Raw genomic sequence first — 15,950 nt, 5'->3', positions numbered from 1 at the left:
TCCATGGTGGCCAGCGCGGCCCCGCCGCCCCGGTGCGGCGCCCGCTCCGCTCCGCTCCCCGCCCGGCCCCGCCGCCCCGGCGTCACTGACCGCCGCGCGGCGCCCCGGGAAAGCGAGTCCCACCCGCCTACAACGCCGAGAACGCACCGCGCGCGGCCCACTCCAAACTACAGCTCCCAGCATGCCCCGCGGCGCGACCCGATCGCTGCCGTGCAGGATTACTCCGCGGGGGCGCATGGGAGTTGGAGTCCGAGGGAGGGCGCGCCGCCTGCCGGCCGCGGCGGACAACGCGCGGGATGCCGCCGCTCACCGGGCCCTGCCCGCCGGGGCCTGTCGGCGCCCGCGGGTTTCCCCTTTGGCACTGCATAGCCCCGGGTTCCCTGTTCATTGGCAGCGAACGGTCGGCACCCGACCCAGCTGGCATCGGGACACTGGTGCATTTTCGAACCTGTGTGCCATCGGAGATGCCTCATGAATACGCAGAGGCAGCAGCTCGGTGCGAAGCAATCCCAAAGGACGCATTATGCTCCACCCAGGGGGCGGCAGAAACAGCAAAAGACTCTCCTGCTGTGCGCCAAGCCCCCTCACCGAGTGTTTTTCCAGTCTCCAGTTCCACCGCTACCGCGCCTCCTCTTCCTTCGCCGCATCCGCTGAGGCGGGCGGCGCTGGGTCAGTGTTTGTACACCTGCCACACTCTGTGACGCTGTCAACAGCAGCCCGCTGCGAGAGGCGCCCGCCCTCCCCTCGCCGTGTGCTGGAGGCGGCACCCAATGGGGCAGCGGGCGCAATGTTTCCAAACACGGCGCTCCCTGCGTGCTCCCCGGGCCCCGCCTCCCTGCGGCGCGGCGAAGGCAGTTCCTCCGCAAGGGCTGCCGGGGAGCGGGGCGGAGGCCAGCGCAGCTGGTTCCCGGGGGTCCCCCGGGCATCAATGCCGCCGCTCCCGGTACCGCCTCAGCGGGGCGGGCCCGCTATCCGCGGGGCAGGGCCAGCCCGCTCGGTCACGCCCACATGGGGCGGGGCTCCACCAGGGCCCAGCCTCCTCCGCGCCCGCGCGCGCCACCGCCCCCCTTTCCACCATTCGCTGCGCCTCCTACCCCGCCGCCGCCGCCGCAGGTCGCGCGGGGCGGCCCGCGCGCCGCTCCCGTGAGCCCCCGCGGCGGCCGCGGCATTTAAAGCCGGTCCGGCCGTTGGCTGGGGCGTGGTCGCGGTTTCCGCTTCCTTGTCCCTACCGTCGCTGGATCAGCGGGATGAGGCCCCGGCGGAGCAGGTCGCTGCCGGGCACCCCCTCGGTGTCCGTGGCGTTCCCGGGCGCCGTGCGCCGGGGTAGCGGCTGCCGCTTCGTCTGCGAGCTCCTCAAGCACGTGCTGCACCAGCGGAACCAGCTCCCGCTGCCCTACGAGCAACTCACCTACTTCTGCCGGCGGGCGGCACAGGTGAGGCGGCCCTCGGCGTGGGAGGTCGGCGAGGCGGCCGTGTTCTGCTCGCAGTTCTACCTGCGAGTTCCTGTTCTCGTACTGTAATGTGTCGGTGCATCTAAAGGAAAGCGCTCGTTGTAGCTGCATCCCTAAATGTTACGTCTTCCCCCCCGCCCCCCTCAAAAAAAAGGCAAGGACAACATTACGGTCAGGCTGCTGAAGGTCTCGGCAAGTTTCTCTTTATCGCTTGTTACGCTGCTCTGTGCTGAAGGCATGTCACTGCTTTGGCTGATCTTTGAAAGATGGGGCTTCTATTTCTTGTGGGAATTTGTCTCTACTGTGATTTGGATTTAAACTGTTTGTCAAATAGGGTGTGCTTTTGTGTTCCTCTTTTGTCTCTGATTCTCTGTGTGAGTACCTATAGCTCTCAAAAGGAACACAACCCCCTTGTTCCCTGTGGGATGGGCCATGCTTTCTGCAGAGCATATTGGGACTAATACATCCTTATAACTAAATGTACTAATCTGTTTGTTTGTTTTCCAGGATGGAGATGGGATTGAGAAGCCACCCTCCATGGGCCTGGGAAGCAGCAAGTGCCAGCAGGTGCTAATGGAGCTGGAGGGATTGTTCCAGCATCTGGAAGTCATGTTTAGTTTAACACTGGTTCCTCGGGTTCTTTTCCTACTTGGAGGAAATGTCATGAACCCCAAGGAGGTCTATGAGCTGAACTTGGAAGGGATGTGCGAGGGCAGTGCTGAGGAGAGCCTCCAGACTGCACCCTGTGTTCGCCAGCTCTTTCACAGCCTTTTTGTTGCGGACGTCTTCAGTGAACTGAAGGCTCTCCCTGTCACAGGCACGCTCATCCTAGTCCAGGGCCACCGGGACTGTGGTGTTGAATGGTTCCGGCCCAAACTGAACTACAAAGTGCCAACGCGAGGGAGGAAGCTGACTGTTAGATTGTCCTGTGACGGAGACCCCCACCTGAGTGCCTCGCCTCCACAGCACACAGCACCTGAGTGGGAGGACTACATCTGGTTCCAAGCACCAGTGACCCTCAAAGGCTTTAGTGAATGACTGGGCTCTGTAGATGTCTAATTGGAATATTAATTACCCTTTGTTAAGTGTTAATTTTATCCAATGTAACCATGTATCTTTGTCTGAATTTTTCTTCTCCAGAGCGTTTACTGTCTTCGTGTAGCTTGGCTGCACTGATCTCTCATCACTTCCTGACTTCTTGTTGAAGGCAAATCCCCTTTAAGGCAAAGGTGCAGTGATTCCTTAGGGACTTGAGCTGTGGCAGAGCAGACACCCTGCTGTGTGCCTAGAAGCGGTTGCAGCTCTTGGTAACCCATTAGCTGCTGCAGTGCCCACCCCACTTGAGTAATCAAGTGATTGTCCATCTATTTAATAAAATTAGACCTCCACAGAACTCAATTTCAGTTCCTTAATGTTCCAAAGAGTGAGATTTCTCAGCAGTTGTGAGATCTTATACCTAGTGCTATCCTCTACTGGAAACTGAAAGCGCTTGACCAGTTCTGTGGAGGCAGGGTAGCAATAAGCAATATTTTTTTTCCTTTTTTAACAAATCCTTAGTCCAACAGCCCTGACAATCAGTTAGATATACAGATACAATTAAAAGTAAGCAGTTTTTGCTAACCCTCTTCAGAAAAGGAGTTCTGCCTCAATATTGTAACTTACTCTCACTAAACAAGAAAGTAAGCAAGTTTCTTGCTTGCTTTTATCTCTTACAAGTCTTGGACCTAAACTTTCCTGGAATGTGTAGAAGTCAGGGGATTGTGATGAAGTTCAGCACTATCTTTATCTGCCAAATTCCTGTTCTGAGTCATATTGTATCACTTGGAAGCAGATTTGAGCCTGTTCTTCTGAGCTATTGTCTAGTACAGAACAGGACAGGGAGAGAAATCCTTAGAGTGTGGTGTGTTATAAGTAGACACATGCCTAGCTGACTGAAGAGAACTCCAACAGCTATCTGTGATGTAATGAGCTTTTAATAGTTTCAAATAACTGTCCCATTTGAAGAGAAACTTGAGCCTACTGGTAGTGAAGGTGCTTGCAGTTAGTAGCTGAAATTGCACAATGAGGTGGTAAAAATCCTTTGAAAAGAGTGTAAAGGTTTGATGTAACCCTCTGCACTTGGTGCATATTTTAACTTTGACCTTTTGGAATGGATTGAGATTATAGAACTGGGAGGAACTTGAGTTTATATTTTTGAGCTTGGAGAACACTAGGAGTGTTATCTCTGCCATATTATCCATTAACAACTGTTTACAATGTGCAGTAGCTGCTAAAACTTGTTCTAGGGGAGGAACTGCTAGAATGAAGAAAGCTGCCTTTTGTGCAGCTGCCCACTTGAATATGTGATCACAGGTTTTTGAATGAAATATAACTTGAACGTAGGAGTGTTTGTGCTCAAGAGATCAAAACCCTTTACACTTCCAGCAAAGCTGCTTGTAATACATATTTAAGAATGCTAGTGCCTAAGTATTTAAAGCTTTTGAACACAAGCCTTAGCCAGTTTTTCACCTCTCTGTCCCGGATGAATGCAATGTTACTGCAATAAACTGTTTACATATTCTGTTATACTTGAACTATGAATTCAGCAATGATATGGTGCTGGGAATGAAAGAACACAAGATGCTTTGGGATTTTTTAATTTTTTTGTTTTTTCTCTTTATAAAAATCTTTACAGCTTGATTAACAAGTTTAGTACTGTAATTATTATCAAAATAAAATGTTGGTTTCTATGTGTGATTACATTGGATTTATTTAACCCCTCAAAGCAAAGGTTCTGCTGGTGCCAGAACAACTTGCTTCCATTCTATGCCTGTATTTAAACTGCAGGTTTACAGCTGTTCCACTTTTCTGACAAACTGCATGATGTCTTGTGCCAGAAGCTTTGGTTCCTCAAAGGCAGCAAAATGCCCTCCACGTGGCATGTAAGTATAAGTGATGATGTTCTTGTAGACATCCTTTGCCCAGGTACGTGGTGTATGAACTATCTCCTGAGGAAAAGCTGCAATCCCTGTGGGAACATGTATACCAAACCTAGAAGACATAAGTTAATTGCATTTTTGAAACAAGTCCCAGGGAAAGTCTGTAAAAACTTTCTGACTGGTAACTGCCACGGTTTCACCACAGCAACACACTTTGTGGTCTGCACTCTGCTGAAGGGCTTCACTTCTATTTGGATATCCCCGAGTTTAAGAAGGTTATATCCAAAGATGTGTAAATAGAGCCAACTTCGCACACAGTTTGATCTTGAAATGTTTCAGATCTTTGAGCTTAGGTTGTTCTGTAATTTTGTGCTATGTGACGAGATGCTGCACCTCTGTGTGAAAGTCAAAAATGAACCAGCTCACGTTTGATTTAAACTTGTGGTACCACATGAGTAACAAATGACTCTGGAGAGGGAAGGTAGATGGGTTCAGTCACAAAGAAAAACACTCTCCCGTTTGTATCATCTGTTGCTTGGAGAAATCCACTCAGCAATGTTTTTCTGGTCAGCCTCTCTTAAAGTCATCTTAACATACCAGCTGTCAAGAGGTGCTTGGTTTCAAGCACTGCTCTCCAAAATCCTTCCCCAAGTTTGTGCTTAACCGTTGTAGTTCTTAGTTTATTCTCCAGTGAGCCATATCCTTCCTAATTCACTTTAAACTTCTCTCTTGGATATGCCCATGATTTTCTGTTCTGTTTTACTGAACTGAGCTAGAGCTTACATTTGTTTGGTGAATAACTATGTAGACCTGTATTTTGAACAAAATACTGCATTTGATGCTTTGACAAGAATGTATTGTCTTGGTTGCAAGCCACCTTGTGCGAGTTATAGGTTCAAAAGAAAAGTGACTCTTAACTATATTTATTGAAAGAAAATAAGAAATTTGATTTTTGTTTGTTTTTTTTTTTTCCTGAGTTAGATGTGCTGTTGTAAGTGATCTAAATGTTTCCATCTCATTTGCAAATCTGTCTTGCACCTACTATTTCATTACCTGTTATAAGCATTTAGATTAGGGTCCTTGGAAAAGTTCTCCTTGTAGTATCGCATTGAGGACACAATGGAGGATGTCACCCAATAAATCATCACATTGGTCAAAAGCTCATCAAGAGAGTATTTGCTGTTGAGAGAGAAGGATGAAGAAATTTAACTGGAAGCTATTTCTCAATGCACTGTATTGAGCTCATGTCCTGAAGTTGTTCCTCTTGTTCTCCACTCATTTTCAAGCAGTGAATTAATTGGCACCCACGTGCCCAGAGCAAAACCACCTTGTTCTGAAGCAATGGTTTGCAAACAGTTTGCTGTAAGTTTAAGCTACTATTTGTCATTTGTAGTCTTTCATCCTTAAATTCCAGATTTGACTGGCCAATCTTTTACCTGAATCCTCATATTGGTTATCATCACTCATTGTTTTAATGAGACTTTGCATGGGATAACATCTGTTTTCTTACCTTTCTAAGCCTCCATCATCTTTATGCAGAAATGATTTATCTGTCCAGGTGGAGAATTTCTCCAAAATATATGCAGCAAGCCCCACTGGGGAGTCATTCAGTCCACAACCTAATTCAAGAGAACAGAAGGGCTATTGCAGTTGCCTGGCATTGTGATACTTCAGTGGGAGTTAAACTGGACTTTCATAAGTGTTCAGTTTTCTATGAAAATTCAATAGAGAGTCTGTATTTTACCACACCTGATAGTACTTTATTCATGACAAATTCCCCCCAAGGGAATTCCGGCTGTAACTGATGGCACTACAAACTCAAGTAATTCCTATACGAAAGAAGTTAGGAACTAAGAAATTGGGTTAACAGGAATGCAACAGATTCAGAGTATCATGGATTTCGTGTTTTCTTTCTTCATTCTCTTTAACAGTTTAAAAGATTCTCTTAAACTCTGAGCAGGCTGATGTTTCTTATGGATTCTCTCATATGGCAGAAGCCAAACTTGACCCCACTGTAATTTTCTTCCTCTATTTAAATTGCTTTGGACTTTGTTAACATCAGTTTTTATTGGCTAGTTTTGTCAATCAGTCACTTAAATGTTTTTTTTGCAACTCTACAGTTATCTTTAGTTTAAACTAAACTTTGGATAGCTGTCAATTCTTCACCTAATCATTAACTTTTATTTGAAGAGAAATCAGGATCATACTGAAATTTATAGGTGCCAGCACAAATTTTTGTGATACTCTCCCTCCCCTGGAACTTGCTTATTTATTCTTATGCTTGGATTCTCATGTTGACTAGTTTTAATCCTTTTCTTAAGGCAGTTTAATTTCTTAAGAACACTGGAGTAATCTCAACAGAGTATTTTCTGGAAGTTATATAAGTTCTCTTACTGGACCCACACTCTTTGATTCTGCCAGAGCTCTGATATTTGAAGTATGATTTCCCTGTGATATTATCACCTGTAAATCAGTTCTCCTCTTTAAAATAGCTCTGCTAGTTTTCTGATCAGAGACTAGACATACTAGTCTTCATTTTTCTCAGGTTATCTTCACTGTTTGGCCCTTAAAAATCCCCCAAACAACCAGAAATGCCACCACCACAACCCCGTTCCAAACTCGTATCTTGTTTTTCTCCTTTTTTTCTTTGGTATTGCGATTACTTCAAGCAAAGGACTAGACATTAGTTGACATTTCAGTTTAAACTTTTTCTTCTTCAGTGAATTGCCAGGATGGGGTGCCATTTGTTCTACGGTCTCCACAGCTGACAGCTGTGCTGTCCTTCCTGACAAGGGGAAAGACATTGCTTTAATTTAAATATTGCTTTATTTCAATAAAGCAATACCCCCAAATCCTCTCCAGTGGGGACTGATGCAAATAATTTAACTTTTATGAAATGGCCCTATCTTTCTTCATACTCCTTATCTACTGGATCCAATATGTCAGGCTTCTGTTTTTTCACGTGTTAGGGCTGTGTCTACCTTTCTGCAAGTTTCACATTGCACTTACTTGCTTTGGGTATTTTTCTTGTTTTCAACCACATTTATTTCTAGAAGCTTCAATTTCAGGACTCTGTGCTTTACTTTAGGAGACTTTTTGCAAAGGGGTTCTTTGCCTGAGAGAAGTGGCATGCTATTTAAAAGGCCTTGAACGGTAATATTTGAAATCTCCATCTTTTTTGAGCTGTTCCTTTTAATTTTGTTTTACACAGTTCTTGTCCCCATGAACTCACTGCCCACGTGGGTCTTGCACTCAGTCACCAAAACTTATTGCTTCTCAAACTTGTTTGGCCTTTGTTTACTATGAGACTTTTTTATACCATAAGCATTTACTATACAATCTTCACAGTGATAGAGAGAAGGTACATTACCTGCAGTGTCTGGTTTGGTGGCTTGGATATGTAAGTATCCAGACTCTCGCAGAATGTCATAGACGTTCTTCTGCATGAAGGGGTAGATACGTCGAGCATCTTCCCTACTGAGGCCTACAAGCCATGGTACATAAGCTCCAAGCATTACGGAAATCAACCTTCCCAAACCTTGATTGCCAAGGAAGACAATATTCAGATGAAGCCCTCTCACAGATCTAAAATAAGGTTAATGAATAGAAGGTTAAATCAAGTGATTTTCTGTCTTCAGATTTTCTAGAAAACATGCCTGACTGGAGCTGTGTTAAAAGCATTTTACTGAGACAAATACACAAAGCCCTTCAGGTTTATCATGATTCAAAAAATGGGAGTTAGAAATGGTCCCATGTCCATCCAGCTGTGCCACTGCTATGATGTTAACTTCAGCTACTCAGTTTCTGGATGTGGCATATCCACGCTGGTAGCTCTGGCTGTTGATCTTGTGTTGTTCCATGCTGCAGGGAACAGGCTGTGCTGGGTATTTTCTAAAAAGCACAAGTAGACCACACGTGACCACTGTGTTCTGGACGTTGTTCAGCACAACTGCAACTAGGAAGAGAGAGCTCTTCAGCCTGTAATCTAACTGCTTTAGGAGCTTTCCAACTTTATCTGTTCTCTGACCCAAGTGTGGCTGTGGTGCCTGGAGAGCATTAAATGCCTCTTCAGCATTAAGCCGTGATGCTATCTTCTGAAGAAGGTATTGTGTTTCTTTTCCAACCGGTCTCAAGCCTGCATTTTACATAGGAAAGTCCTATACTTTGTGTGTTTAGCAGCTGAAAGGTTGAATTCCTCCCTTCCTTTTCTCTGTGCTGATTTTAAATTTATTTCCTTCCTCATTTAGAATGATGATCTGTCTCCTTGAGATCTCAAATCAAAATGCAACAGAGTTTACTTCCATGTCTAGTGAACAAGAGCCAAACAGTACTGAAATTTAGAAAGCACAAGAACTGTGCCAATATCAATGCAAAACATATGAATACAATTGAATATGCGAGGTGGGTCTGTTCCTGAAGGAAACAGCAGAAGGGGATGAGATGCAGGGCAAACGGAAGGCAGGACCACAGAGCCAGAAAGTAGGGGAAGAACTGGAGGCAGCTTTTCTGCACTGGTTTCCTTTGCTACTTACTGTGGCAGCATCTGGGCCATGTTTGTGGTAATACGAGATCCCCAGTCTCCTCCCTGTATGTAATATTCCTTGAAGCCCAATCTCTTCATCAGCTTATGAAATATCCGAGCAGTTGCTATGGAGTCAAAGCCTGTAGGTAAAGAGAAACACATGAGATCTGTTTGTCCTAGTGTTCATCCCCTGGCCAAAGACTGTGGCCTGACAGAGGCATGTGAGTATGGGGCTGTGGGAAGGCACAGTGTGCCATGCTGGTCTGCCTCGCTCCTTGGAAATAAGATGAACAAAGGGTGATAGAAAGTCAGTGGGAAGTGGAGAAAGTGGAAAGCAGACCTGGCTTCCAGCTACCATTGTGCTCCAAATCTCCACAGCCAGCCCCAGAGCCTCCACCACATGAGCATTAGTGAAGAGCCAGGCATCTGCATTCACAGACTGCAGTGCCCAGGGGAGCTGGGGACAGCTGAGGACTTACTCCAAAACTCTGATTCTTACAGAGCCTTTTCATCACTTACCTTGCTGGTGAGGGGCCTCTGAGAAGCCATAGCCTGGGATGGATGGGCAGATAACCTCAAATACCAGATCACCCTCGTTCAGGCCATGCTTGGCTGGCTCCGTGAGCAGAGGGATGATCTTGTAGAACTCATAGAAGGAGCCAGGCCAGCCGTGGACCATCAGCAGAGGTTGAACAGCTCGACCATGAGGAACATAGGATGGCTTCACATGGATAAAATGGATATCAATCCCTGCCACACATCCAAGACAAATAAATTAAAGCTCTGGGTCCATCACAACTTCTGCTCTAGACTCTGAAGAAGGAGGGTGGCAAAATTGTAACTAGCATCTGTAGCAGAAGATGATTACTCAATCAACCCATGGCAAGAGGATGCCAAATGAAAGGGGATGCCTGTATCTATGTCTCATCTTTTACATACAGACGGAAGTATTGACCTCAGCCTCAGATATTGGGGTCACAGGAGATTGAGCTTCCTCTCCTGAGAAACTGGTCTCACAGTATATAAGTAGAGCTGCACTTAAATGAAAAGCATAACGAAGGTAATAATAATACATGTAACAACATCACCAAATTACAAAATATGTGGGTGATTAAAAGAGAAATATGGAAAAGTAAGTGCATGATAGAAGTTTAACCTAGAGATCACTTACATAAAGTCTGACTAACCTCACCTGGCTAAACTGGGTGGTGGTGGGAGATATTCTAGCCTCAGAGTCGGGCTAAATTTCACAATTTCCAAAGGTGACTTCAAGGCAATAGCTGAAGAAAGTTAGTTAGCTCAGATTCATTGTTAGTTAGCTCAGATTCAGAGCCAGATGAAGCTCATCTGGAAGCAGATCTAATCTTATTGCTATTTTTAATGGACTTAATCTCTACAAGGTTATTAATAATAGAGCCTTGAGTGATACTTCACTCATATCACTAAGCTGTTATGCATACTGTTATCTTAAATATTGTAATTTCTTAAATCTCCCCCTTCTCTCTGTGCATTTCAGAGTGAGACCTGCTCAAGCCACAGAGGTCCCCTCACCTTCAATTGTGGTGTGGAAATGGGGGTATTTGTTCAGGACTTCCACTTGCTTGCGCCAGTCAAACTGGTTCCTCCAGTAAGACACCACCTCCTTCAAGTAGCTGGAGTTGAAGCCATAGTGGAAGGCGGCCCCTTCCACATGTGGTGTGTAGCGGGCCTGATCCAGGCGCCGGTGCAGATCCTGTGGAAGGGAGCCCTTCTTGAGAGGTTTGTCAGCTTCCTGCATGTGTGTTATGCCAGGACAGGCACGGACAGGCTCTCCTGGCTCCACCAGCTTTTGTGTTGCTCTCTGGGACACCACAAGCCCTCCTGAAGCAGTGCCGTACTCTGCATGACCTCCTGAATTGTTTATACGGGGAGTATATTTTTCTGCAGGTTATGAGTTCCCCTAGGGTACCCAGGAGTACTGGGTCCTAATTTTGACTTGGTGATAACTCACTTTAGGGTTTTTGGCACTACTAGCTTGCCAGCACTGCCAGCTGGGAGAATTAGAAGCTCAGCCTGAGCTGCAGAATGCTAGTTGGCCAGATAATTAGGGATAGGCATGCAGGGACAGAACTGCTACAACTCAGTCAATACCCCATCCCTCTTCACCATTCTAGCCCTTCCCTCTGCAGAAGTCTGTCAGTCCTGCCCTCCTGGTGCCACTGCTGTCCCAACACCCTCCTGCCCCTCTCCACCATCCACAGACACACTGTCAAAGTCTGCCGCTCAAAGTGTGGCCTTTCTGCAGGAGCAGCCAAAGGTTGCATGGAGGATCTGTTGCCTCAGAAAGTTTTTATTGAACATTGGAATGGATCTGAGTTCAAATCCTGTTCATAAAGGATGGTGAGCCAGAGCGTCATCTGATGGAGCTAAGTAGCAGCAGTGCATTGCTGTCACCCCAAGATATCACCTCGAAGCAGTGAGGTGGGTGATAGACTGCTTCCATATGCCTTGCAGCTTTCTGCCCCTCCTTACATCCCAGCCACTGGTACCTCGATTTCTTTGTCAGATGTTTCAATCTTGAAGGGACGGATACTGTCATCTTCTCTCCCTTTTAGGGATCTTTCACCTGAGCCCCACCATCCATCGCCCATTTCAATAGTCTTGATCTTGTGTCTAGATCTCAGCCAGTAAACCAGGATCCCTCCAACCCCCAGGGCAGCCACAGGGACCAGGACTGCATTCTTCTGAGAATATTCAAAAGACCTAAGGAAGCATAAAATTGTTTGTGTTCAACAACAGAAGTGTCAAGGGCAAAGGGACTATGCTGAGGCTTGTAATCACACCAATTGGGACTGAGCAGGAACAAATGCCTACAAATCCCATGCAGTCAGCAGGGACGGGATGTTTTTATTATTTCTGAAGACCACAGGCAAGAATTGGGGCAGAGTTATATTTATCAATGCTTCTTAGGGATCTCAAGTCCTTGCTGATCAGGACTTGCTGATTACAAGACTTCCTTGTGCCTCTCGTTGTGAACCAGGGTGCCCAGGGGGACAAGGTTCAATAGCATATGGGCCAATCTATTTTGAGGCAGGTGCTGGAGTGAACTAGATAGTAGCAGCTGGACTTCTCTGGGGATAAAAACTGCATGGACAGAGTGGGCTGAGGAGCAGGCAGCGAGACAAAAGTCTTCAGCTGCTGAAGAGAGCTGGATGTGCTAGATATGCTTCTCTTGCCAGTGCTTTGCACATAATGATCTCTTAGGGCAACACTGGCCCTCCACCATAGCTTTCCAGTAAGGCTTGTCTGCTGGTGCCCCTCTTTCTGTTCTAAACAGAAAGGTTCAGACTGGAGGTGTAGGAGCTAAGTTACTGGAGTTGGATTTCACAGACATGCAGTCCTAAATGTAGAGCACCTTCCCTCCTCTCTGACCTGTGCTTCAAGTTCTTTGATTTCCTTTGGGTATTAGTAGAGGTGTCTGGGGCTATTGCAGGGGGTTGCAAGGGGACTGTGAATGAAGATTTTGTTGTTGTCGTCCAGAGAATGAAGGGACTATGCTGCACCCCAATTAGGGTGCTAATCAAAAGTGGAGGCCTCAACATAGAACAGCCATTTCACTCACCTGATCCGGGACAAGACGCTCTTCCTACAAAAGCGGGAAAAAAGAAAGATCCTTATAGTCTGATAGTGTTTTCCGATACCAGCCCTTAGGGATGGTGCAAAGAGTATCACCTGCCAGCACATTTATTACCCAGCCACGCAATCACAAGCTGTTTAGCCACCTTGCAATATCTGCCATTATTTTTCCTACTTTTTGGATAGGGTGGAAAGAGGAGGGCTCAGAAAACACTGTCTCTGCACAAAGAGACAGTGTTCCTAGGCTGTGTTTTAGCTAGATAATTTGTTGCCATAATATTTCCTCCTTTAGCATAATTTAGATAAAAGGCACTAAACAACTGGGTAGGTGTCCTTGCAGTGTTTCATCCTGTGAGCAGCTGTGTTACTTCAGCTAAGAAATAGTTTATTTTGATTGCTGTGTAGCAATAGGTGCACAGCCTTGGCAGGAGACCTCCAAGCTCACGAGTTACTCTGCTGCCAGCCATGTAGTATTCAACATGCTGCAGGGCTGGCATGAGGTGAGGCTTATAGGACTCTTTCCTGTTCAGAGTTCAATGAGCTGCTTTACCTTTGCCACTTCTAAATGCTCCTGACTAGATATCAACCTTTTAGTTCTCCTGCAAGAAAAAGAAAGTATCCTCCTTGGTTCTCTTTAAGCCTAGTAGATTCTGGTACAAAAGCACAATCTAAATGCTAGCAAAATTAGATGCAATAAGAGAAAGTCTTGTTACTCTGCTATGTGGAAGGCAGCTAGATTAGGGAGTTATTTGGTGTCATAATTGCAATACCTTGAGAAAACAAAACAAAAGCCAAAAAAGAAAAAGCCATGAAAATCCATGAAAAACCAAGTGCATTGGGTATTTTCTTTTCATCTAGTATAATTTCTCTCTGCTGTTTGGGATGCAGAACCTGGTGCCTTTACTGGATATCCCAGTAGTCTCCAAGGCAATCTGGTAACAATCTCTGAGACAGCTTATGTGTGATTTGTAAGGACATAACTCCTTAAGTTGCTCCCAGACAAGGAAGAACAGGGTTCCTGAGAACAAATAGCTTATGCAACAGGTAGTAATATCCCCCTGTACTTACATCCTGGAGCTTAGTGAGCAGAGGCATGAAAGTAGTTATGGCAATAGCATAAACTCTGCACTGCTAACAAAGCAAGCATGTCCCAGAAGCAGGTCTTGGAGTGACATAAAACAAGGCTCAGTCTATCAAAACCTTTTCTGCACTCATGCTCAGGAGAACTCTTCTGCGTGTTCCCACTCTCCTATGGTCTGATGACCCTCCTGGGGCTTTCTCCCACTCCCAATCCCAGGGAGCCCAGTTTGGAGTCCCTCCTCCCCATGTCGAGGAGTTCTTACCAGGCATTTGGAAGAATCTCCTGCCACATGTCTGCTTGTCTTTGCCTGGACGCTGCTCCAAGTGGCACAATCCAAGTTTCTCCTCTGCTGGCTTTCTCTTCCGCAGTGACGTTGTCTCAGGGACAATGCGATCTACATCATCCATCAGTGCCACCTATTGCTTAAGTATGCAGTTGCAGACTGAGTTCATCAGAGGCGAATGCAAAGTCTTGCGTGGGGTGGGAACAGCCCTGTGAACCACCACAAGGCAGATACCAAACGCACACAGAGCAACCCTGTGGAGGCTGGCCTGAGGTCCTCAGCTCAGGCTGTGTCAACGCTGTGTCCTTCCAGCAAAGGCCAGCTGAATACAGGGCTGCATAGCAGGAATGTTAGCCAGCAGGCTGAGGGAAGGGGTTCTTCATTCTCTTCAGCACTTGTGAGACCACATCTGGACTGCCATGTCCAGTTAGGGCCTTGCTGGTAGAAGAAAGATTGGAGTGAGCCCACCCTTGGGAGGTATAGGGCCACAAAGCTGCTGCAGGGTTGGAGCATGTAGGGTATGAGGAGAGGCAAAGAGACTTGTTCAGCCTAGAGAGGGAAGGGTAAAGGGTTCAGTCTTATTGTTGTCCACAGCTAACTAGTGGTGAGTGTAGGAAAAATGGACCCAGAATCGTCCTGGAGTAGCAGCAGTTGAATAAAAAAAGGCAATGGACACAAATTGCAGCAAGGGAAATTTGGATCAGATATGATGACAAACTACTTGAATGTATTCAGACACTGGAACAGGGGGGCAGAGAGGATGTGGGATCTCCATTCTTGGAGGCATTCAAAATTTATTAGGAACAGGGCACTGAGCAACCCGATGTAGCTGAAGCTGCTTGGAGCAAGTGTTGGGATGAGCTCACCTCCAAGTGTCCCTTGCAACCTGTGTATCACTTGGCTCTGTTTCAGGTGCACCTGTGATTTGCAGCAACCAAAACAAAAAGTTCAATTTTTCATTTTCCACAGAAATCAATGCTTTGTTTTAGCTCAGGCAACTAGATTTATTTTCCCTCATGGGTGGTAAAACCTTACTGGATAAAGGCTTTTCCTTCCTAAATTGTTGCAGTGTCCTTGCTGTGTTTCACTTCAGGAACAACTGCATTTTACCATCAGAGGAAATGATTCCTATTTCCATGCAATGCTCAAGGTGAAGTACCATCACCAGTGAGCTTTGTGATGGTTAAGTCTCGTACTGCTGTGAGTTCATATACAGCCACTGTGCCACTGAAAAGAGCCATCAGGAAGAAAAGTTTGTAAATCCTTCATCTGGTTGAAGTTCAATTCATTTCTATACCATAGCTATTTCTGGTTATATCCATCTAGGATTACTGAGCTCTAAGGTTCTATTTCCCACACTAACTCAGCTCTCTTGAGGCTCCTTGGAAGGTGGTATCCCTGATTGTGGAAGGACTATAGTCAGAAGACTAGAGAATTACTAGCAACAAGAGGAAAGAGTTACAACCCAGGTGGAAGGTAGCCTAGGACCCTGTAAGGTGCCAGGTTGAGGTACAACAGGCTGTGATGTTTTCAGGAGACAAAAGTGACCACAGGAAAATTCTATTTCTTACTTGAAGCTAGGAAAAAGCATAGAGGCTGTGGAGGAAGGTCTGGCTTAAACATCTGAGAGTAAAATTATCTATGCCAGGAATGTGGGAAAAGAGCCAACAGAGCTCATTATCGCTGAAGAGAAAAGATACAAGTTGCTGGTCTCTGTCTAAAAGATTTAGGAGAATCAAAACAGTTTTAATTTAAGATATAAGGGATCACACTAAGGCCATTAGTGCTCCGGGGCTAAAAGACAACAATTTGACACCGATAAATCTGAAACAGCTGAGATGTCAGGATCCTACGTACCGAAATTCAGGGTATGTGCAGGAGTTTTGTGTGAGCGTTTATGGGCAAAGATCAAAGGGACCCAGAGAAAATCCTGCTGTGGGATGATGCTGTGGCTTGTCTGGTGGAAAATTTTCCCCCCTCTCTTACAACCTCTAGTGGCCAAAATGCACATATCCAGGCAGAAACTGCTGGCCACAAGTCTGCCTCCCACGGGATTTTGATGCGTGTGCCATAAACGGAA

At 46.1% G+C, this 15,950-nt stretch overlaps 3 protein-coding genes across 5 annotated transcripts in view; 1 reads left to right on the top strand and 2 right to left on the bottom strand.

Moving 5' to 3' along the window:
* GTPBP2 (GTP binding protein 2) overlaps nt 1-763 on the bottom strand; it is an 11,601-nt gene extending 10,838 nt beyond the window's left edge. Inside the window, exon 1 of one of the 2 annotated variants that reach the window (XM_027641623.1) lies at nt 449-763. The gene's annotated coding sequence lies outside the window, so the exon portion shown is untranslated. The remainder of the gene's footprint in view (nt 1-448) is intronic. The other variant, XM_027641624.1, reaches the window with a different exon arrangement.
* A 444-nt stretch (nt 764-1,207) lies between these two features.
* On the top strand, nt 1,208-4,181 carry MAD2L1BP (MAD2L1 binding protein). Its single transcript, XM_027641608.1, has 2 exons — nt 1,208-1,433; nt 1,959-4,181. Exons 1-2 carry the CDS (start codon nt 1,248-1,250, stop codon nt 2,487-2,489), a joined length of 717 nt encoding a protein of 238 aa, XP_027497409.1. The 5' UTR covers nt 1,208-1,247; the 3' UTR covers nt 2,490-4,181.
* Nucleotides 4,075-14,016, bottom strand: LOC113946397 (epoxide hydrolase 1-like). Of its 2 annotated transcripts, XM_027641606.1 has the most exons (10): nt 13,850-14,015; nt 12,493-12,516; nt 11,420-11,633; nt 10,443-10,623; nt 9,411-9,641; nt 8,902-9,031; nt 7,740-7,954; nt 5,880-5,988; nt 5,423-5,548; nt 4,075-4,481 (listed from the first exon to the last, which is right to left on the bottom strand). In XM_027641606.1, the coding sequence occupies exons 1-10, from the start codon at nt 13,876-13,878 to the stop codon at nt 4,280-4,282; spliced, it is 1,461 nt and encodes a 486-aa protein (XP_027497407.1). In that variant the 5' UTR covers nt 13,879-14,015; the 3' UTR covers nt 4,075-4,279. The 2 variants fall into 2 exon arrangements, with proteins under 2 accessions (XP_027497407.1, XP_027497408.1); XM_027641607.1 differs by lacking the exon at nt 12,493-12,516 and having other exon boundaries at nt 13,850-14,016.
* Nucleotides 14,017-15,950: the final 1,934 nt, after the last annotated feature.

The sequence above is a fragment of the Corapipo altera genome, unplaced genomic scaffold, assembly GCF_003945725.1.
Source record: "Corapipo altera isolate COAL_440 unplaced genomic scaffold, ASM394572v1 48b, whole genome shotgun sequence".
In the NCBI taxonomy this organism is placed as follows: Eukaryota; Metazoa; Chordata; class Aves; order Passeriformes; family Pipridae; genus Corapipo; species Corapipo altera.
The sequence above is the reverse complement of the archived record's forward strand: the minus strand, read 5'-3'. Positions and strand labels throughout refer to the sequence as shown.

Coding starts and splice junctions, on each gene's coding strand:
- MAD2L1BP (XM_027641608.1), top strand. CDS start 1,248: ATGAGGCCCCGGCGGAGCAGGTCGCTGCCGGGCACCCCCTCGGTGTCC. Junction 1,434..1,958: donor TCTGCCGGCGGGCGGCACAG/GTGAGGCGGCCC, acceptor TTTGTTTTCCAG/GATGGAGATGGGATTGAGAA.
- LOC113946397 (XM_027641606.1), bottom strand. CDS start 13,878: ATGTGGCAGGAGATTCTTCCAAATGCCTG. Junction 11,634..12,492: donor AGCGTCTTGTCCCGGATCAG/GTGAGTGAAATG, acceptor ATGCTTCCTTAG/GTCTTTTGAATATTCTCAGA. Junction 4,482..5,422: donor AATCTAAATGCTTATAACAG/GTAATGAAATAG, acceptor TATGTCTTCTAG/GTTTGGTATACATGTTCCCA.